The sequence below is a fragment of the Catharus ustulatus genome, chromosome 3, assembly GCF_009819885.2.
Source record: "Catharus ustulatus isolate bCatUst1 chromosome 3, bCatUst1.pri.v2, whole genome shotgun sequence".
Classification (NCBI taxonomy): domain Eukaryota; kingdom Metazoa; phylum Chordata; class Aves; order Passeriformes; family Turdidae; genus Catharus; species Catharus ustulatus.
Window position 1 is genome coordinate 45,496,317 of NC_046223.1, and position 22,796 is coordinate 45,519,112.

Below are 22,796 nucleotides of genomic sequence, written 5' to 3' on the forward strand. Positions count from 1 at the left end.
AATTACCATTATACTCTGAGATGGAAGTCTCAGAGTGCAAAGGTGCTCATCTTAACAAATTACATGCACGTAAATGCCTGTAAAGAATATCTGAACTTGCTTTTGTTAACAGAGTTGAAGTAGACCCCTTAAAAACAAACCTCATCCCTTAAGGTCTGCAAACCACAAGTGAAAAACAGCACTCAGCATAGGAAGACAGAGGTGTCATATAAGCATCTAGCAAAGGCAGATTCAGCATGACTTCTTACATGAGAAGGAAGCTAGCCTTTCCTTTGACTTAAAGTAAATTAACTGCTAAAAGTCAGGGGACAGAAAACTATTTCTGAATTTAGGACAGATTCAAGTTCATAGTTATAGGAACAGGGAGCTGTGCAAGGTGAAACAGAGTTGCAAGAAATAAATAGAATCAAATTAAAATGTTTAATTTTTTTAGGTCAAAACTGAAGTCCACCAGTATGGGGGCAGGGGGATTTATTTTACCAAAGACAGAACATTTCTACTACTCAAATTTCTTACTTTTTGACTCTTTTCCCACTGACAAATAAAAGCATTATTCTCATGTCTCGTATACTAGCATTCTATCTAAAATGCTAACTCTGTTTTTGACATGGTCCCAAGTATCTCAGAAGTCTTTACCGAAAGCCAAACACTTGAAGAACAATATTTGCTATTGAAAAAAGACCATTCTCACTCCCTCACTCAACTTCTCCAAATGCTGTAAAACAGTGTGAAAAACAAAATTATTTAATTAAAGTAGTTATGAATAGCTAAAATTCTTTTTTACAGATATGCAAACAACAGATCACATGGAAGTGTGTGGAAACCACTGAAATACAGGATTTATATGGATCACTGCAAGAACTTTTGAAAAAAGAAAATTGTTTGGATACCTCATCGGAGCAGCAAATCATCATTAGAGATTTAATGCAAGGTGAAAGGTTCTGCAGCTAGAATCCACATGTCAGTGACTGATACTGACACAGCACTAAAAATTTTCAAAGAATGCAACAGGTATGGGAAGCAAACAAGACAAGGTTGATAGAACAATCCCACTTACTTTATTTACAATTTTATTTATAATAGCTACACTTGATTTTGGCTATTCCCAGAAAGTAATTAAAGACAAGTGGATAGTTCTGATTTTAATTTTCACTTTTTCCTTCCTATGTTCTTATAAAGATGTCACTGTTTAAGCACAAAGCAAAAAAAAAAAAATCTCATGCTTTGACTTATCTAGAAAAGGTTAGCATTTATTCACTACTCCCCTTCACATGCATTTTTCACAGCCACAGTTTCATAGTTTCCAGCAACAAAAACTTGTAAAGTTTCTAAAAAAAAAAGGGCTTACTTACTGAGCATTTGACATACAATCACAATTTGATAGCTGATGTCTAAAATTTCCTTCCTTCTGACAGCCAGCTTTTAAATAGCAGGATCTAATTTCCCCTTTAGAAAATACAGAGGGGAAAAAATGTCAGTTCAGTGATGCAATCATTTGTGTACACAAAAAATTTATAAAATACACATTTTACATCAGGCATATTTATAAATATATATTTTTCAGTCTATGCATTAGGCTCATTTTAGATTTCAGAAAACAAATTTACATTTGAACAACTGAAAACCTGAGATAAATCAAAACACAGAAGTCACTGTGAAAACTTAAAAGGCATGTAAATTAAATGCAAAGTACATCAATTAATGGAAGTTCACTGTAAAATGTGACATCAGATTTTCCTCTTTCTATTCACAAAGGTGAGGTCAGGAGGCACAAAGCAACAAAAAGCTCTGCTAGAAGTGCAGCCACAGCTCCTCCCTGTTTGCAGAGGCAGCACAAAGCCATGAGTGAGAGTGGGTGCTGGCTGACCCAGAGGCTGCCACAGCACAGCAGTGCCTGCCAGCAGGGCCAGGAGGAACAGGCAGAAAACCAAAGGATCTCCAGGGTCACAGACCCAGTACCATGAGCACTCACTCCATGCTGGTTCTGAAGGACACTTCAAAGGAAATAGGGCTTTTGGGACAGCTTCCCTTTAGAGGTATGAGCCAGTACCTCACAGGTACACAGTGCTCAAACCCATCCTACAGCTTCAGACTCCAAAGAAAGCTTCAGAGCAGTGGCATCCCAAGTACATGCATGGGGCAAGAATCGGTCACAACTCCAAATGGCAGCAATCACCACCATATCAAGAGGTCAGTCTGAGCCAGTTGAAGAACAAAACAGTAAAAGGAAGTCATATTTTGCCCAGCCAGGTCAGTGCAAGACTTCTAGTCAAGCAGAAAACACCAGGGGTTTTCTTCTGATGGAACAGAAGTTGTCCTCCTGCCTAGCCAGCATCTTCTGAGGATGATGTTTGGAAGATCAACTTCAGGCACTGTGTAAGGCTCAGGTCTATGATGGTCACTAGTGGATTTGGAAAACTATTGCTCATCTGACTTTAAATTACTAAGCCCTTTTTTTTCCCACACACACAGAAAAACATGCAACCAGTAACAGACAAGAGAAATATTCTCCCAGGACATCTGAAGTCTTTAAAAATTTACTCACGTGTTGCAATTATCCCAACTAGATAAACTCACCATTTTCATCTATGAACACGTGCATTGCATCCACGGAGAGCTCATCTTGCACAGACGCCTCAGGTCCACTTATTACTTGCAAGACAGAACTGTCCTGCTGAGAAGTTACCCGGTAGATTATCTGCCTTTGCCTGCTGCCCTGGTAACTTGACACAAAAATGTTTCAAAACTACTATGAGGAACTTTTTTCTTGTTCTCAATAAAACAGAAAGAAAGAGAGGTTAATTAAAAGTTTATGTCATTTCTACTCAGTGAAACAAAACAGCTTACATCATATCTTTGAAGTACAAAATTGTAAAGTAAACTGGCCTTACAGTGCTGCAAATTTGGCAGACTCTGGTAGCACCGGACTAGTACTAGCACGATCTTGGCTTTGTACATCTGATCTTTCCTGTTTAGGAAGTTGTTCACAGTGCTTTTCTGTTCCCACCATTTCTTCTTTTCTCTCCGTCATCTGGCTATCTGGAAAACAGGGCAGTGAAGTGGAGCCACTCTTCACAGATGACTTTCAAGAGTTTCATTCATTAAGTACCGAGCAAGAACATCTAAAAATGAAATTCTAAAACACTGCAGTATTTGCTAGTTTTATGGAGAGCACTACCATTACTTAACACAATACAAGCAAAACTCTGGATGAGGAAGTAGTCTGACCCTCATGAATAGCCTGTTTCAAGAACACACTGAGTGAAGCAGAGGAGAAACAAGAGAGAATTTCTGCTTTGCTTCTCCTATTGTTTCAGAGGGAAGCAATCTGTTCTTAATCTAGAATGGTAAGAGGTTGCTTCCCTGGGGGCTGTAATTTGTTCCCAAGATGTGTTTGCTGGCAGTGGAAAAGCAGAAGCACTGGCCCATTCCCCTTTTACAAAAGGGAAAGCAGCACCTTCAAAGGAAATAGAGCTCTTAGACAGGAAAGCAGATAGCTGCCTAATCCCTCTTCCCCACTGGCCACACACCTGGTGCAGGACAAAAGCAAACTGGCAAAACAATTTCACAGCAGATTATCCTATGCTTGGAAAATATAGATTTAAAAATACACATTAAGTATTTGTTCAATTTCTACTAGTTTGAGTACCAATTATATTTATATTACCTCTCTACACATGCATGTCATTTATTCAGATATATATATATGTGTACAACATATTCATGGTGAATAGTGAAACATTTTTTAACTGTGCTTTGCTCATAAACCAAAGAAATTATGTTAGGGTTTTAAAGTGCAACGAAGTGATTTCATCAGCACCCTGTGCAGTTGTGCAAATGCTTTAAATTAAAAAAAGGGGCGCTTGTTGGAGATGCCCCAATAAGTCCTGTAGCTTTTTGCACCAAGCAAAGTATATTGAAACACTTACCCAGACTTCTCGCAACACATCCTGTTTAAACACCTCAAATCAAGGGGAAAAAAAACCAAATTTTGCCCCACTGAAAACTCCATATCTTAAGCCATGTTTCTCACCAATATAATTACCATCCTAACCTGCAAGAATCACCAGTCAAGAAACAGTGGTGTCATATCTAAGTAGGTCTAATAGTAAAACAGAATGAAGGCCTGTCAAGAGAGATTTTACCTTTCACAAGGTCAGCTGATAAAACTGAAAAAAGTAAACAGGTTTTTGCATATGCAGACCTTTCAGATCATCTGTCTTGTTTTCTTCAAACTGTATCTGCTGATCTACCAACACATCATTTCTATAAACAAACCTACATTCATGAACTAAAACATCTCTACACCAGTTGAAACTCACAGGACAAAGCTCCCTCAAACCCTAAAGCCTGTGCTATAAATACAATGAAACGAGCACAAGTTTGGTGTAGAGAAATACTTTGCTGTGCATAGAGGCAAAATTCAAAAGGTTTTGCAGGTCTATTTTATTCTATCTTGGGGGAAATCAAAAAAAAAAAAAGGCAGTTAGGGGAAGAGACAATTTTTTCCTTTCCTAGATAAAGTTTTCAACTTTAGTTTAAGCAGAAACTGTTTCATTACTGAAGCATCCCCTTAATGATGTAACCATACCTGTGGGCAGTGATGGAGCCACAGATACCTAATCAAAATGACCTTCCTAAAGGTTTGGGCTGTTCAAGCTGTAAGAATAATTGATAGAGATGAGAAACTGTGGTTTAAATAACCTAATTGGTCCCATAGTGACCCAAACTAGCTTTAGGGCTGGAACAATTAAAAAGATTTTTTGTAAAATCTGATTATCTAGTGGTTTCAAAATATGCTTCTCTCTTTTCCATTCCAAACCACAAGCCTTGCAGACTTCTTTTTCCTGCTGTGGTAGAGTCATAATAACAAAAACCCGAACACACTGTTTCTTACAGGCTTTATATGCCAATCAGACAACACCATGGTGATTGTACTTCCAGGTGAAGACTACTTCCAGCACTGCAAAAGTGGGCCATGATGGCTCTGTGACTGGTTTTCAAGATTGTTACTCAAGTTCTTCCTGGTGACTTACAGCTTCAGTACTTAAATGAAGACAGAGGTGTCTAGACTAGGAGTGTCCTGCACAATCAGCTCTACGTCACTAAACGCTCCCTTGCACGGAAATTGTGCTGGCAAAGCTCAAACACTAGGAAAAAACTACTCCAAGTACAAGAGCAGATTAAAGAGGACAACATGGCAGTGTACTTGCACTTTTCCCTGTGCCATTTATCCTTATCCACTGCTGCATATGTCTCCAGCTCATGCATGGCTGGGCTCACAGTAGTATCAAGATCAGGCTCTGCAATGGCCACATAATTTTATCTGGAAATTGTATGCCACAAGACTCAGACATGTGAGGTATAACTATCAGGACTCATGGCTAAATCAGGCTTGGGGCAGGGTGATTCAGAAGAGTCCTGCATAAACAGCCAAGTTTTGGTCTGTACACCATTTTCATATTTTGATAGAGCACAAGACACAAGTTGAAATTATCATGGTAAAATACTTATAAAAAGAAATTATTCTTTTATGTCCCATACACAAGATACTTTCAGTAAACATTTTTTCTGCACTAAAGACTTTTAAAGCATATCAACATTACTTACAAATATACCATCCCAGTGCTGACAAATGAACTACCAATCTAAAGGCAGTTACAGTACCATAATTTTTTTTGTCATTTAACTTTTTCCTTATAGAACAGATTTTAAGCATCCTAAATCATCTCCATAGACAAACCCTTGTTCTATTTTAGGAGGAAGCTGCAAGCAATTTTACAGTTGAAATGGAACAGCCTTTGTACATGTGTTAATACAGTGAGTCCAGAGGAGGGCCACCAAGATGATCAGAGGAATGGAACCTCTCTCCTGCAAGGAAGGTGGTAGACTTGGCTGAGATTTCAGCCTAGAGAAAGTTCCAGGGAGACCTAATTTCAGCCTTTCAGTACCTGAAGAGAGACCACAAGAAATCTGAAGAGGGGTTTTTTACAAGAGTGTGTAATGATAGAACAAGGAGGAACATCTTTAAACTGAAAGAGGGCAGGTTTAGATTAGATATTTGAAAGAAATTCTTCTCTGTGAGGGTAGTGAGGAACTGGTACAGCCTGCCCTAAGAAGTTATGGATGCCTCATTCCTGGAAGTGTTCAAGGCCAGGTTGGATGGGGCCCTGACCAACCTGGTCTAATGGAAGGCATCCTTGCCTGCAGAAGGGCAGGAGGGGGTGGTTGGAACTAGATGATCTTTATTAAGGTCCCTTCCAACCCTTTAATGCTGTGATACAGTACTCATGATAACCAGTTATCAGTGTATCTCAACCCTAAAGTTGTCCTATTATTAGGTAATTAGAATGAAATTTTATTACACTGTAACTTTACTCCAGAACATTTTTACTATTTGTGGCCCCTTACCAGACCTTCTTACTCCTTTTCCCCACTATTCCCCACTTTATTTCCCCCTTTCCCCACTATTTGTAGCCCCTTACCCAAACCTTCTTCCTCATCTTTTACTTACGTATCCCTATCCCAACCTCCACAGCTCACTCCTGTAAAATAAAATGCCATTGGTGTCACAATTTCAAACACCATCTGGTTTGAAACCTGGGCAAGCAGAATTAAGCAAATTAAGCCTATCTGTCTTCTGTTCATTAATTGCTTTGCTGCAGAATCTGCTTTCTTCAACATTATGCTCCAAAATAAAAATTTCCACTTTAAAATATATTTGCTGCCTGTTTGGTCACAAAGAAATTATTTCAAATCACTCTATGCTTTTGTTAGTACCAGCACAAAACTAAAGTTCTACAAGCTGTGAACTGTACCATTCATATATATGGATTATAATTCCTAAGAACATTCCTAATCCTTTCTTCACCAACTGCTTTAGCAGAAACATCTGGCTTTATGCACTTTATTCTCAACCCAAATTTGCCTATTATGCCATAAATACATTAAAAGAAAAAACTGACATTTAAGCCAGTCAATCACCAAACAATGGGAGTGCCCAAGAAATACACACTGGCCAAGAATTGCTACAAGAGTTTAGCATGGACACTGAAGAAGCACATGGTGTTATCCATTAATGAGGACTGCCACATTAATCCTGAAGCAACAGGAAAAGCTAGCTATAGGCATTGTATCTGCTACAGGAAGTGACTTGCTCAAAACAATCTCACGTGTCAGCAGCAGAGCTAGGAATAAGTAGCCTAATCCTTATACCTAGCAATTACATCACAATACTGATCTCTGAAATAACCTCTTTTTTTTTGGCAGATGCCAGACCTGTCATCATACATACTACTACCGCTTTGACTTAAAGATTGAAATTTTAAAATTTTAACCCGTCAAGCCTTACACACTGAGCATCAGATAGAGAGAACTGATTTCTGCACACCAGTTCCTCCACATCCAAAGAGGTGCACCACATGCCATGTGGCCCCTCTCTGGCACAAGAGTCAGGGATGATACACAGCTGCTCCAAGAGATGAGCTAGTACCAGGCAGGGCTTTATTTCCTAGGTGCTGTCCACCTGACAGCAAAATCACCTGCTGTCACTTCCTACCACGACTGTCAACTGTACCAGTGACTCAATGCACATGATCCCTCCTCCCCGTGACTACATGGCATGTGATAGTCCTCTCTCTCACATGCAAGGGAGGGAAAAAAAAAAAAAAAAGGTCTAAAAACACCCACAGGATTATGTTTTAGTTTTTTATAGGAGAAGGGTAATTGCTTGGGATCCAGAACAACTCACTCGAGGCTGTGGTTTGTGCACTGCCCAGAATGATGAGTACCTTTTCTAAAAAGAGCCTGCAAAACATCTAAATTCAGGCCATGCAGCCCTGGTTTACTTTCTCCAGCCAGTCCCCAACACTCCCACAGCAGCCTTTGCTCCCTGAGTGATAATACACCCTGTCCTAGATTATAAGCCAGCTGTGCCAAAGGGGACACACAGGAGGTTTTGCCCTGCTTAAGCCTGATGCACAACTGCTCTTACTTGGTTCAAGACACATCAGAGGGACCCAAAGCAGCCAATAAACCCAGGTTTTCTTACACCTCTCAAAGACTGAAAAAAATTTGCCTTACAAGATACTTTCATCACATGGGTGGTACAAGTGATTCAAAACTGAAAAGACACTGGTCTGAAAGTCACTTTTAGCAACAGTGTCAGTGGTATTTTCTCACAATCTAGGAGAAGTGGAGTGGCTATAGAACAGCTCTTAGAGGTTTTATATCTTGTATTTTAGCAGGTTAAATCTAGCACCCTCAGAAGTGTAAAGAAAGGTTTTAATTTTCTTGTACTGCATTTTACCAAGGCGTCTACTGGTGAAGGCTTACGTGATCAGAATGATAACTCTTCTGTTTCCACAGAACACACAAGTTCTGTGAGGGACCACCCATAACAAAGATTCATCCATGACATTCACTCAATTGCCAGAGTGTTCTGATGAGCACACTTCCCCACCTTCCACAAATCATGCAAAATACCAGCTTTCTTTTGCACAGTTCTGAACATCCAGCTTTCCAGGAATTTGCCAAGTTTTTCACATTGCCTAATAAAAATCTTTCTGGGGTGCATTTCACGCTTATTTGGACTAGACATCTATTGCTAACTTTAGCCAATTAAACAGTTTGGAAGGTTAAAAAGAACAAAAACCAAAGAAAACCAACCTCCTCCCTCAAAACAACTGGTGCACAGCTTGACTCTGTATTCCCACACACACACACTTTTCTTAACAACCACTCTAATGTGGGAATAATGTTTATTCAGATCTGTTCCAAGATACTATATTATTAAAGCATATTTGCAATTGCAAGGCTGTAAACAAATTAAAGGCTTTCTCATTCCTAAAATTCAGTCTTGCTAAGGGGAAGAGGCCACTAATGACAGTAATTTATTTTAACAAACAGCACGTTCTTACTAGGTTGGAAAACAAAGCCTACTTGCTCTTAAAAATAACTGCCTTTGAACTACCTCTCCCAAGCTCAAAGAGTTCAGATTGAATCTCCTTTTTCCCACAGCACCAGTTCAAGGCGCAGAATCCACAGCAGGGCATCCCCTTTCCAGGCCCTCTTCTGTTTCAGGATGACACTTGCTGAGCCCACACTGCAGAGACATTTAATTACACATGTATGCAGCTCAACTTCACTATCTCACAAAAGTACAGACTTAAGAAAATAAAAAGATTTAGAATAGATATTAGGAAGAAATTTTTTACTGTGACGGTGGTGAGGCACCAAAACAGGTTGCCCAGACAAACTGTGGATGTCCCATCCCCAGAAGTGTTCCAGGCCGGGTTGGATAGGGCTTTGAAGTATCCTGGTCTAGTGGAAAGTGTCCCTGTCCACAGCAAGGGTTTGGAACTAGATGATATTTAGGTCTCTTCCAAACAAAACCATTCTATGATTCTATGAAATTCCGTTCAAGTCACTAAATGAGAGCTTGGTTTGAGGAAAGAGCAGAATTCTTCAATTTCCTCATGATTCTGTATAAAAATCTTGTAACTACACACACATTAATAAGTTTTGGGTTTGGAGGTTGGGTTTTGTTTTCATTATGGAATCTGACTTATTCTGCTCATCCATTGCTTTCTTTCATGCAGCAACCATCCCTGTTCATATTATCTGAGGGTACTTATCTGAAAGGCCTTTCTAGATTAGTTGCACTCTCTCTTTTTTAATTTTCATTTAAATTACCTCTGAAATTCTCTTTTCCAGCTAAGTCCTATCACTCAGAAGTACAATTATTGTGTAAACGCTCCTTTTTATGGGTAAGGAAAAAAAAAAAAAAAACAACCACACAATCTGCTTGCTGCATCCCTCACATGCAGGTAGGTGACTCTGCAAACCAGGAATCCAGCAGGGTTCAGCAGGTTCAAGTGAGAAGCAGGGCTTGCTCAGCACTTATCTTGGGCAACCAAAGCACAGACTGGAACCAGCAGGGCAGGCTGATAAACTCGATAGAGAAGGACAGAAACTAGAGTGAAGAATAAACAGCCTGGGAAGGCAGGAGAGATGGGTATGATACACCAGAAGAGAGGCAGTAGGCCTAGGAAGAGCAAAATTCACTTCTCCTGTACTTACCCTGCTCTCATTCCTTCATCAGAAGGAATTAAGAGGAAGGTAAATACAAGAGAAGTGAATTCAAGCTGTGGGGAGGCAAAAGCTTTAGGTGAGCTCAATAGAATGGAAAAGCCTAAACCAGAAACAATGTGGATGGTTAGGAAGAACAGAAGAAAAGAGTTTATCAATATGAAGAGGAAGACAAATATGGAGGTGGCACAGGACAAGAGAAGGGATGACTGAGGAAGGAAAGGCATAGAACTAGAAATTCAAGCAGAAGAAATAATGGACCCAAGCTAGAACAAGATAGGGGTGTAATTCATCAGATATGACAGAGACAGGGTGAAAGGTAAATGGAATCTAAAAGAAAATTACACATTGAGAAGATAAATCTACTTATATTTTGAACAAGACAAAAGCACATATTTCATAATAGTTTTTAAAAACCCTTTAAGTCAGTTGGGCATTTTTCATGTAATAGAAGTTTCTTGCAGGAGCAAGCTGGTGGAAAAGGGAACAAACAAAACAGGAATGGCAAGCTTTTCTTGTAGGGTACTATCAAGTTTCCTACATTCCATGCAAACTTCCATGCAAGACTGCATCCTTTTAGGCTTCCCTAAAACAGCCTATTATAGGACAGGTTGTCTTATTTCACTTGACTCAGATCTTCTAAACCCGTTGCACTGATCACTTGGGGAGGTGCCCCAAGATTGCATCTGCCTTCACTGCACTGTATCTCACACCCTCATTAAATGGTCCTACTAATTTTGCTGGAGAGCTACTACAGACACTACAAACAACAATCCTTTCCAACAGAAAAGGGACACAGAGTTCAGTGACAGCAATGACAATGTTGATTAAAACCAGAAATTTCTATACAAGAGCTATAAATTGTACTGCTTACAGGTTTTTAAATTAGATGATAGATTTTGTTTTAAATAAAAGCCTTCCTGATTAAATGGAAACTTGAATGGGAATATACTATTTTCATTAAAATACTGGGGGCTTTCACTGAAAACAGCCACCAAACTTTCATCCTTAAAACGGAAACATTTTAAGTGACTGAAAAATCAAAACTCTTACCTATTGAGAACAAGTACATGATTTCTCCCTTTTTTCTAAAAATTATAAGCAAACCCACAACCATTGAGGAAATTTAGAAATATATGTATGTGTGCGCACACATTAGCTAAAAGTTGAACCATCTCTAGTGACAAGTCCAGCTTTCATACTCAGAGACACACAGACTCAATGTGCACCTGGTAATATGTGCAAGGGCAGGTGTAATACTATTGCTACACACATTTTTTGCGAGGTACTTCTGGTATTCCAACAATCCAGGCACACTATTTTAGTACAGAATACTAAATAGATAATGGATACCTACTAAGTTTATCACTAGGTTTCCTAGAGGAAGAAAAAGAGTTTTCTTCAAGAAGATTTAAGAACTGCAGCTGACACTATCACACATTTTCACTAAACCACTTTGTCCCACCAAGTCCAGCCCTACCCTGGCCCTATTAGCAAAACCCGTCTTCTTCTGGGAGTTTGCCTTACTGCAGATATCCAGCTAAGTTGCTCTAAGCAGTCACACTCTTACAACATCTTTATTCCAAAAGAATTGTAATCCATGTATAATACCTCCAACAAGCCCATTTTCCTTTGTCGTCTCCATTTTGACAGTGGATTGATTAGATGTCTTCATCTTTGAGGTATTAATGGATTCCAAGAGGGAGACAAACTCTAGAAAGTTAGATTCGTTGGGCATCTGACCTTCTTTAGCTTCTAGATCTGATTTAGAGGTTGGTAAGGTCTTTTCTTTGTCAGATACCTCCACAAAATTCTTACTTAAAAGCACATCTGTCCCACTGTCTACACTCAACACCCGCATGTGCCTCTTTTCATGAGCAGTTCTACAAGACTGCGGGTCTAGGTTATGCAGGTCTTCCTTAGAACTTAAATCCACAGTCTGGACATTTTCCAAAGCATTTTCTTGATTTGGATCTGAACAAGTGTTAGTTTCTAGAGGCGTATTTGCTGGGTTGCTGAGCTCCTTTACTGCATCACCTGATTCATAGCCAGAGCATTGGTTGGATGATACCTCTGCCCTCAACATTTCAGGAGTTCTGTCACTTTCACTAACCTCTGAGCAAGGTTTAGCTTTACTGTCATCAGACAGATCAAATGTAATAACAGGGATTCTGAGCTGTTCATTAGTTTGCTGACTTGACCAGCCAGCTCTAACCACACCAGAGTCAAGGGCTGAGCTCGTTCTCTCACTTTCCAGGGCCTGTAAGTGGACAGAGCCCGGTAAGTCACTGAGAGTGGTGTTTGGTGTAGTACTCATTGTGATGACAATTTTAATGGGCTCACACAGCTGGTCTCCAGGAAGAGAATTGTCCTCAACTGCAACAGCAGTCTCACTGTCTGAGCAATCAAGGTCCTCGTGGCTATTACCAGCATTGCAGAAATTTTCCATCTGCTCGTGCTCTTTGGTTGCAATGGCATTGCACTGTGGGCAGTTGCTGGCAAAGCCTGTCTGTGGTGATTCATCTGGCAATTTCTCTCTTTTGTAGCTTTTAGGATTACTTAAATGGTCTGAAATAACTGAATTTTCACTGTCCCATGGCTCTGAAGAAACTCCAGTCCTTAAAATATCACCTTGGGATGAAGAAATATTGGAGAAGTTTTTAACTATGTCTCTGTCCACAAAAATATCTTGGGATCCATAGTGGCCACAAGGCTGTCCATTCACTCCATCACCAGGAAGTGTTTCCATAGCAGCTGGTTTTGTTGCTATTGCTGATGTGGTGGCACCTGAAGCGGAGGTTGTAGAAACAGGCAATACATCTGCTTTGATACAGGGTGAGGTAGATGAAACTGGTGGGGTAGCCTGGTCTTCTAGTACCATAACACCTAAGAAAAAGCATTTGGGCATTAGGTCTCACATGAACACTAAGCATTATTAAATTACGATCTTTAACCAAGAAAACTTAATCCAGAGCAGACCAAAGGAAGCACAGATTATGTAGCTGATTCAAACAGTTCTAAAGTAAGGAGGGATTTTTTGGATAGCTACATATGAAATACTACAAAAGCAAGACAGAACCCTTCCAAGTCAGGACAAGCGTAGCAGCATGACCATTTAAATAATCAAAATAGCTGAAGAAACAGCTGATTTCAAAAAATATTTTACAGAACTATCCCCACTTAGGGACAGGCAAAAGAAAGAATAAGCCAATGCTGCAGGTTTGCTCCATCACTTTCTGCAATTCCTAATAGACACAAAGGATATGGTGATCAGCTTTAACAAAAACAAAGTATTATTTTAAATATTAAGACATCTCAAGCACTGGAAGTGTAGGCAAAATGAGGTGTACAGGAATATACAATACAGAGCTAAAGTCTGACAATCACAACAGAAGTTTACAGTCAGATGTTCAAGGGCTCTAACATGCAATCCATGTATTAGCTTCCTAGCTTAATACTTTACAGAAGCACAGAGCTTCCCAAGAATGTGGGGCAAGGCTCTTTCAGCTCCCTGTATCAAAAGCTTAGTCTGTTACAATACCCTTGAAATTTACTTCTGGCTCTTCAACCCAGATCCTAATAGGAGGCACAACAGAATGTGCCATGGGGTCCTCCATGCCATTACTTTTTGTGCCAAGCAATGATTAAACAACAGTTTAAATGGATTTATAAAGCCTTTAAAATACCTCTAAGGTCTTCAATAGTTTCCCGTGTTGGCAGGTCCTAAAAGAATGAAAAGAAACACACAAGATTAACATGGTCATTTATTAAATTCTGCTGGGAAAAAAAAAAAAATCTATCAATGATGCTATCAATAGCTACCTAATCAAAGGTTAATTACAGCATTGGTAAACGGCTTTAAATCACTGAAATCTGAACATGTACCTTTGCACAAAATGCAAGGGGTGGATGAGGGAGATGGTTATAAAACAGTCGTGCTCCAAACTGCATCACCACAATTGTGTGTGATGTTTGGGGAGGGGAAAGAAAAGCAACATGTTCTTTAAAAAAAGTTGCAGCACCTAATCCAGATACATTTTTTTTAATCAATAAGGAATAGAATGTGTTCATGTGTTCTACTTTTCCAGCTGTGTTTCCAAAGCACTAGAATGAAAGGTTTGGCCTCCAGCATTGGTAAGTATTTCTCAATGGAAAACTACAGTACAGAGACAATAAATTAATACAGAATCATTTAAATGCCAAGAAAGCTTTGAAGGTCATTTAGTCCAAATCCCCTCTGCCATACACACACACAATGCAGGTACTGTTTGAGCAGGTTGCTTAGGGCCATCTCCAAAGAAGGAGATTTCCCAACTACTCTGGAAAACCTCTTCCAGTATTTGACCACTCACTGGGTAGGGAAAAAAAACAAAACAACATACCAGCCACCAAAAACCAAAACAACCCCACACAAAAGACATTTTAATGTAATTGATCTAACTGTAGCTTTCTATGGTTGCAACTTTCTTATCCTGTCACTGGACACCTCCGAGAAGAGTGTGCTCAGCCTGCTGTGTATCTTACTATTAGAAAGATGAAGACAGCAGTAAGCTCTTCTTCTATGCTTACAAAAGAGTTTAGCCTCACAAAAGCTAAGCCATCCCATCTGCCTGTCCTCACATATCATGTTTCTCAATCACCTTGGTGGCCTCTGCTGGATTCTCATCAGCAGGACAATATGGATGGAAACTAAGTGGGCAGCTCAAAACTAAACACAATACCCCAGAGGAATACTTCAGGAGTTTAAATTCAACAGCCTAAGTGCATAATTAACAAGACATTGAAAAAAAATTACTGTGGCTCTCTTCTGACTGACAGGTGCCAAACCCAAAGGAAATTATTATTTTCTAAAATTTCATGGTGGCATCCTGGCAGCAAGAACAGGAGACTTGGTTTGACATGTTTAGAAGTGGGAAACTATGATGAGATCCCAGGAGGACATAGGTTTGCAGAATGGATAAATACCAGAATACTAGAGAGTAGAACAGAAACAAGGTGAAAAATATTTTACCTCATAAAAAAAAAACCAGAAGAACTATTAATGTCTGCGAAGCATACAGATGCTACAAAAAGGTAAAAACACTCCAGGAAATGAAAAAATAGTTCTGATTCAGACCAGGATTTGAGTAATTTGTAGTAAACAGGGATAAAGGGAGGAATATATGGAGGAATATGAAGACAGAATGAAGAATCAAATAGTCACTTATTCAGAAATCACTAACCATCCTCTGCACTGACTGAGGCAGGAGTCCTGTAGAAAAAAATAGCATGGCATCACATAATTAAAGATGTTATCACAGTATGCAAGGGGAGCAGCTTAAGATTACACAGACAGCATTATTCTGTTTCTTACTTTTTTGAGAATTTCTCAAACTTTTCATGAGTGTTTCATTTTTTTTTAATAACATTTACATACATCACCTTCATCACTTCACATACCGTTGATTTATTAAGCACAGCCAATGGCATTGAGTGCACACATATGTACTTTTAACCTCCTGTAGACCTTTCCTAGATTTAAATGGCTTTTATGCTTCATTTAAATACGGAAGAGATGCTTTTGGTTCATTTTATAAGCATAAGTCTAGTTACACAAAACCAAATTATTAATGCTCCAAGCGCAGATCCCTTAAGAGGCAACAAAATAATGCTGATTGCATTAGCCTCTCCCTCCTCTCAAAGGCGCCCCAAAGAACTAGCTGCTCTTGGCAATATTTACAAAGGCCACTCACTCTATAGAGTAGAGAGAGAGCCCTCCTAAGACGTGCATCATTATGTATGACAGTTTCAGCTCTGCAAAGCCAAACCTGTAGGGCAAGACTGGCAGCAGTGGTATACCCAGATGCATGGAATTACCCCTCCTGCTTGGAGTAGGCCTATGTTACAAGCAGTGAGCACCTGGCAACACAAAACCGTGTGTGGGGAGCTGCGGACTGCAGGAGGCGAGGACACTGCTGCAGGAGTGCACATACTAACCGTGGCTCCAGGGGAGTCCTGCGAGTACGGAGCCTGCGCTCTGGAACTGTCAGGAATTGTCTGGGTAGAGTCATTTTGGCTGGTCTCACCGACGACATGATCCCCCGAGTTATTGCTGAAGGGGAAGCACATGAACGATAAAGCAATGCTTCTTACCACAGGGCATCACAGGGAGTTTTGGGAAGCAGCTGGCGAATAAGAACAAAATGGGAAGAAGTAGCACAGCACAATGAAGTAACAGCACTTCTTTCCCCTCCAATGATAAAAGCATAGGGCTGTAAAAATACTCTAACACCTTTCTGCAACTTCCTTCCAGACCAAGACAACTTGATAAAAACAAAAGAACAAAAACCCCTCGCATGTAAAACGATTATGGTGTCTTCAAAGGAAGAGCTATGAGAAGTACAATGTCATCTCTTCAACCTCCCTATACATATATAATGCCATTTAGCCTGCCTGACACGCACATTTATTGGCACAAAAGGCTATTTGGGGCTTCTCCTTAGACATACAACAATCAAAAGTTACCCCTTTCACAATTTTTGCTTTGTAAGTCCTTGAGTACATAATCCTTATCTAACTGCCTGTTTATCTGGGAACCTTCCATAAAACACCTACTTGAAATGGAAGGCAGAGAACTAATATAATCATTAGACCAGAAAATAAAATTTTTGCTGTGGTCTAGGCAAAGTAAATATACAGCCATTACTAATTTCATATATTATAAGGCAATTTATTGATCAGCTCCTTTGTGGACACACTAAACTATCCACTAACTCCTTTTCAACATATGTTCTACTAGCTTTTCCATGGATATAAGCAGGTATTTTTGGACAAGGTTTGCTATCAATAACCTACAAATATTCTGTTTCTCAGGTATAATACAATAAAAATTCAGTTTAACGAAAAAAACCAAAAACAAACACAAAAACAAAACCCACCACAATGAAATGTCAAAACATGGGATCGGGGTTTTTCTATTTGTTCAGGAGGGTTTTTTTTCTACCAAAAATTTATTTTTAAAATTCTAAAGCTGTATATAAGCTATAAAATTACTGGGAGGGGCTGGTCTCAATCACCTTTCCACAATACTTTTTTTAGTTAACTGGCTTCAAAAACTTGTTCAACCAACCAACCTGCCAACTATCAAGGTCTCTTTAAAAAAAAAAATCTGTCATCCATCTAATATCAAGTTCTTTATTTTCTGACCATGTACTAAATAATGGATTTTTGTGTATACACAAATCAACCCGGGAGGAATAGCCACGTGATTTAACACACAACTTTTAAGTTATACTACCTTTACTTTTCAGCCAAAACAGTCTGAAAGACATAACCCCATCAAAAATAAAAAATGTCATATGGTTAGTGACACATACAGGCATTTCTCAGATGAGTCTCGATGCAGGCAGACCTTGACTGTCCCAGAAACATCACTGCCAGGAGTGTAGCACAGATGTGCACGTGTAAAGACACAGAAGAGCAGCAGCACAGAGGAACACAACTATCTTGATACTACTTAGCTGGCAAGAGCTTGCAGTAGCAACTGCAAATGCATCAAAAGATACCCTACGTTTTTATACAGAGCTCTCTGTTAAAGTTTGACTGGTAGTTTTAACAAAGCTACTCAATTTAAGCTTTCTTTGGACATTTCTATGTTTCTGTCACTTTCAGATACACCTTATTTCAGCATTTTTCACATCTGTCATAACACTTGGTATCACTGAAAGCCACTTGCCAGTTTCATTTATTTGTATGACTCAAGCTTGAAAAGCCAGCAGGAAAGGTCTCCATTTATTCCAAAGAGCATATAGTGGAACATTCTAGTAATACACAAACCTGGAAAATGTCACTACTAGTCTTTATCTCAGTACTGTTTTTACCTTTAATACCATCACAGCCTGGAAGCAGCCTTATTGATTACATGCAGCAAAGACCAATAGTACTTGGCTCCTCAGTAGAGAAGTTATTACTACCTACCAAATGCCCCTGAGAAATAAAAGCAGTACTAGCTTTCCTCGTGAACAGGATCACAGAAGCATCAAAAGCAGTTACAATAAAACATAAGGGTTTGGAAAAGCAACTTATGTATCTAGGTGTGATCTGAGAGGGAAGTTCCTACAAGCACACAAAGGCAACATGAGGTTGCCCAGACTTCCAAAGCCATGATATTAAAGCATTTTCTTTACCAACAGGTGCCTGCCACATGCCTGCCTCTTCCCAGCAGGTAAGCACAGTAGGAAGAGGAAGGAGCAAACATTTAAGGTTTCCCCAGAGAACTTCTTACAGGTTTTCTTCAGGATCTGTTAGCAACTCCAGCATATATCTCCTCTACCACCTTAATGGTGCCCAGCTGCTGCCTCACCTCTGAATCAGGTGCAGCTCCGCCTGCTTCACCACAGCTGAAAAGCACTAAGCAAGTTTTTGAAAATGTCATTCTTCATACAGCTGTAAGGAGTATTTTTGCATTCAACAGACACTTCTGCTATGCAGGACCACAGTGGCAAACTCAACCATCTTACATAATGTGCCATCAATGCAATGAAAACCTTACCTACAATTTGAGGACTGAACCGCTTCTCCTTTTTCAACCTCTGTATCTTTACACTGCCTTCCATTTTTTCTTGAGAGCTTTTGTTGAATTACTTCGCCTTTATCAAACATAAGGTGCAAACGGTAGCTGATCACCTTTATTACTGTGAAGAAAACTGTCACCGAACTGCAGTACACAAAAACTGTCACTGCATTTGCTGGAAAAGCCTACAGGAAGAAATAATGAAGACATAATAACAGTTTGCTTTGAGAAAATGCTGATAAAATTTTTAAATACAGTATAAATATTGAGTTCTGTTCACAGAAAATGTTTAAGGGTTTCTTCAAGTTTCAAACCATTTCACCAGATCTAGTCTTCTTTTTAATAGTGTGGATATTATTTATTATCAAAATCAGCAAAGTGTCACCATTGAAGAACATTATAAAGCTTTTTAAAATACTGCACTCCCATGTTAATGCAACTGCAGCCTCTCCTAAACTAATAATTCATAAAAATACAGACACAAAATGAAACATTAGTTATCTAAAAACAGGAAACCCTTAGAAAAATTCTGTCATCTTGCACTCCATGACAGTTAAGACTCAACAGTACAACACTGTAGTTTGATGTCCAGTTTCTAATGTCTCACAACATGCTCCCAAATACCTTAACCACTGAGGTATTTTAAATAATTAGTCAGGATTAGTCAAAACAAATTAATAAAAACACAGAAGCATCCTGTCGTGGGTGAGGTTCGAGGAGTGAGCAATTGTCTGTGTGGTGCTTAGTTGCCAGCTGGGGTTAAACTATGACACAACCTCTTTGAATTCTTTTTCTAAAGCACATAATTGTTAATTTGCAGTTGTCTGTGATCTGTTTGCTGATCTGTGATGAGCACCACAGCTCTTAGTCATTAAAATTAATTACAGTCGAACTATAGTCTGTAAAGTTCTTTCAGAGACATGACATACTAACAACTTTTCAAAATACAAATACTTCCTTACAGTAAAGGGCAATTCACAGCAATGGACACTTGCACTTATAATTGAAGTACCAAAATCTTTACCATTATAGTCATGGAACATGCTTATGTATCGTCGTTACACAGCTGCAGTCTCACAGGGAGTTAAATCTCTTTTCAAGTTTTAGGTGTTTTATTTAAACAGAGCTTTACTATATTCTTGCACAAGAACAACAAAAAACCCCAAGCAACACATAAAAACAAAAAAGGTTTTCAATGCTCAGGATTTGCTAAAAGCCTGATGAAGGTAATTTTCAAAAACGGTCTTTACTTTGGGACTAAATCAATCACTTTTTCAAATTCATAAATAAATCACACTGACCACACAGGTAAAGGGAAGGGAACAAGGTGTGCTTATTTCATTTTTAGAACAAGTCACCACATTTATCTTGATGTTGAAATTAATATGTTGAATCATTTCTGTGTTGCGACAAGCAATTCTGATGCTGCTTTTGGCTGACTGGGACTTCACACCATCAAGATGTGGACGTGAAAATTTTCAGGCGAATCCTTTTCTATGACTATTCTAATTCAGATACAAAGAATCTGTTGCACAATAGTGGAGGAGCTATTTTGGCTGTATGTACTACATATGATCCCTAATAAGACAAACATGACTTTTTACAAGTTGAGGCTTAAGTCCATTATGAGTACTTCATAGTACTGTGTAAATACCAACTCTCAGCATACCCTTCAGTTATTTAGTAAACTCGGGCCAGAGAGAGGATCCATTTACCAGGCCATGTTCTCAGGGTATAAGGCTGAGTAGACGAGGCTGAAGAACTTGAGGTTAAAGAATTTGTGGTTTATGACTAATGTTTTTACAAAACAAGCAAGAAATTGCTTGGTTTCACAAAGAGTGACAGCCAATTATCTGTATGACTTGTTTGAGAGAGATTTGTTCAGATTCCAAGGAATCTCTTCAACTATACACTACAAGGCACAGATCAACCACTCATTATTAAATAACAACTCAGAATGGCCCACTAGAAAAGAAGTGCCTTATAGGTGACATTCATAAAGCTTAATAAATATTATATTAATAATGTCAAGAGGACACAACAAAAATAGATTTCCAGTAGCACAGCCTATGTGTGCAGAGAGCATGCTACAAGAGAGACTCACAGGACACTCCTAGATTTTTGAGTGGAAAACAGGGCCAGTTTTAGCATTTGCTGAGTGCTGCATGTCCTCATCCCTACCTTGTGACCAGACCTACCAGAGCTGTGCCCTGAGCCAGTTCATGGTCTTCATGTGCATCTGTCTGAGACACGCTGTGTTTTAGTGCTCTCACCACACCAAGACTGCCAATGGCCAGTGCATCTCTAATACTCTGAATCTTGGGGCAGGCTGAGTACTACAAGCGAGTTATTCCCTGTCCACATGAGGAATTAGGAGAAAGATGAAGCTGATAACGGAAAGTCCTCCATTCTCTGAATCAGGCCTCTTGCATAAGGTACCAGTGTCATATGACTGCAGTTAGTGTTCCCTGGTACAGACAGGTGAAAGCCATCAAATCCACGCTAAGGAGGAATTAAGTTATAGACCACTAAGGAATTAGATGATAAAGTCACTTTTGGTACACTATAGCTATAATTAGCCTGGCTTTCTATGAAAATGAGGTTTTGTAATCACACCATGTGTCTGCATCATCATCTCCCTCTATCCCCTCAGTTGAAAGGTAGCCAAAGAACTAAAAAGTTATCCAGCAAACTTTAAGAGAATACACCCCACTGGGCAAGGTCACAGCAGCACACCTCCTCCATTAATGAGAGGAACCCACACAGCTCTCTGACCTTTTGATACCACCCCAGTGACAGGAAAAGCTTCAATTGAGCTGACATCTTATTAAAAGCCAGGGAAAAAAACCCATGCACAAATACAAATTCATTAGAAAGCAGGCTTCATGACTTCCCACAGGTTTCTTTGGAAGCTGTAGCCCTAGTTTTCTTCGTTCTTGTCCCATTAAAAAATCTACCATAATGTACTTTTTGTTCTCCAGTAGCTTCTGTTGTTGCACCCTGCACCAGAATAGCGTGGGGTCACAGCCAGAAATGCAGGCTGGTGTGGCCCCAAATGCGGTCCAACTTACTGCTGCAAATGCAAGAGTTGACATCACCATGTAAAGAGCACCTTTGCTTGGGGCTTCTGCCTGCCCAGAGACTGTTCTAAGAGCAGCCACATTCTCCTTAAAGTGTCTACTGACATTATTTGAGTAGCACAAAGGTGCAGGTGACTGAGATATGTACATAACGGTATGTAACAAAACACCAGGCTTTGTAAATTGGGCTGAATGATAAAGGGTGCTTAGACCCAGATGTATCCCACCCACTGCTTGAGCCCCTGAGGCACCTAGAGCAAGGCAGTGCTGCACCTGGGCCTCGCTCTCTCCCTGTGCTACAGAACACAAACGAGGGAACTACCAAACAAATGTGCAGTCAGTCACTACCATCAGAGATGCGCGTGGGAGATATGACACTGGAGCCAGAGTTTATATGTTATGTTTATATGTTAATTAAGGTGAATCAATACTAAGAGAGATGTTCATCATGCAATGCAGAATATGGGAAGGTAGGTAGCAAATAAAATTCCAGGGGTGTACATTGAGTTCTAAGCGTGTGCCCTACCACACAATAAATAAAGTATGTAACAGGGTAGCCTATCTCTCTGCTGCTCAGAGATATGTATCCTTAACTTTTACAGAGAGATACAGTGGGGTAAAAGGCGGCCAAGTGGGACTGGAAGCAGCTGACACACTGCTAGTTTTATCACAGTTTACCTCTGAGTAATTTATGTGCCCACACCCTCATACTGCCATGTTGTACTTCTCCTATCACAGCAGGATTTGAAGATCTAGTGAGTAAGAAGTAACAACCCTGTAAGTTCAAGGGTTCCCTGTCCAACAAAAGGCAGGAGAAACATTCAGTATGTTGATTTTTGGGAGTCACCCAAACATGATGCACATTCTCTTGAAGCTTGTAAAATAAGATATAGTACAAGTATTTTCCAAAGTTGCATCTCTAGGTCCCGGGTGTTTTACTGGGGCTGAATACTAAAGAGCTATAACTATTTTCATATACAAAACACCTAGGGATCCTCAACTGTTTGGTGGAATAAGATAACTTTAATTCTTACTATATTATGAAAGTTGATACGGCACAATTAGAAGAGATCTCA

At 39.5% G+C, this 22,796-nt stretch overlaps 1 protein-coding gene across 2 annotated transcripts in view; it reads right to left on the reverse strand.

The window, feature by feature from the left end:
- PCNX2 (pecanex 2) overlaps positions 1–22,796 on the reverse strand; it is a 155,207-nt gene that overhangs the window by 130,249 nt on the left and 2,162 nt on the right. Inside the window, exons 2-8 of one of the 2 annotated variants that reach the window (XM_033055014.2) lie at positions 18,620–18,825; positions 16,066–16,180; positions 13,776–13,812; positions 11,701–12,975; positions 2,892–3,039; positions 2,578–2,723; positions 1,353–1,446 (exon numbers count right to left, since the gene is read on the reverse strand). In XM_033055014.2, the coding sequence (XP_032910905.1) occupies positions 1,353–1,446; positions 2,578–2,723; positions 2,892–3,039; positions 11,701–12,975; positions 13,776–13,812; positions 16,066–16,180; positions 18,620–18,825 (2,021 nt within the window). Of the gene's footprint in view, positions 1–1,352; positions 1,447–2,577; positions 2,724–2,891; positions 3,040–11,700; positions 12,976–13,775; positions 13,813–15,311; positions 15,341–16,065; positions 16,181–18,619; positions 18,826–22,796 lie in introns of those variants that run through there. The other variant, XM_033055015.2, reaches the window with a different exon arrangement.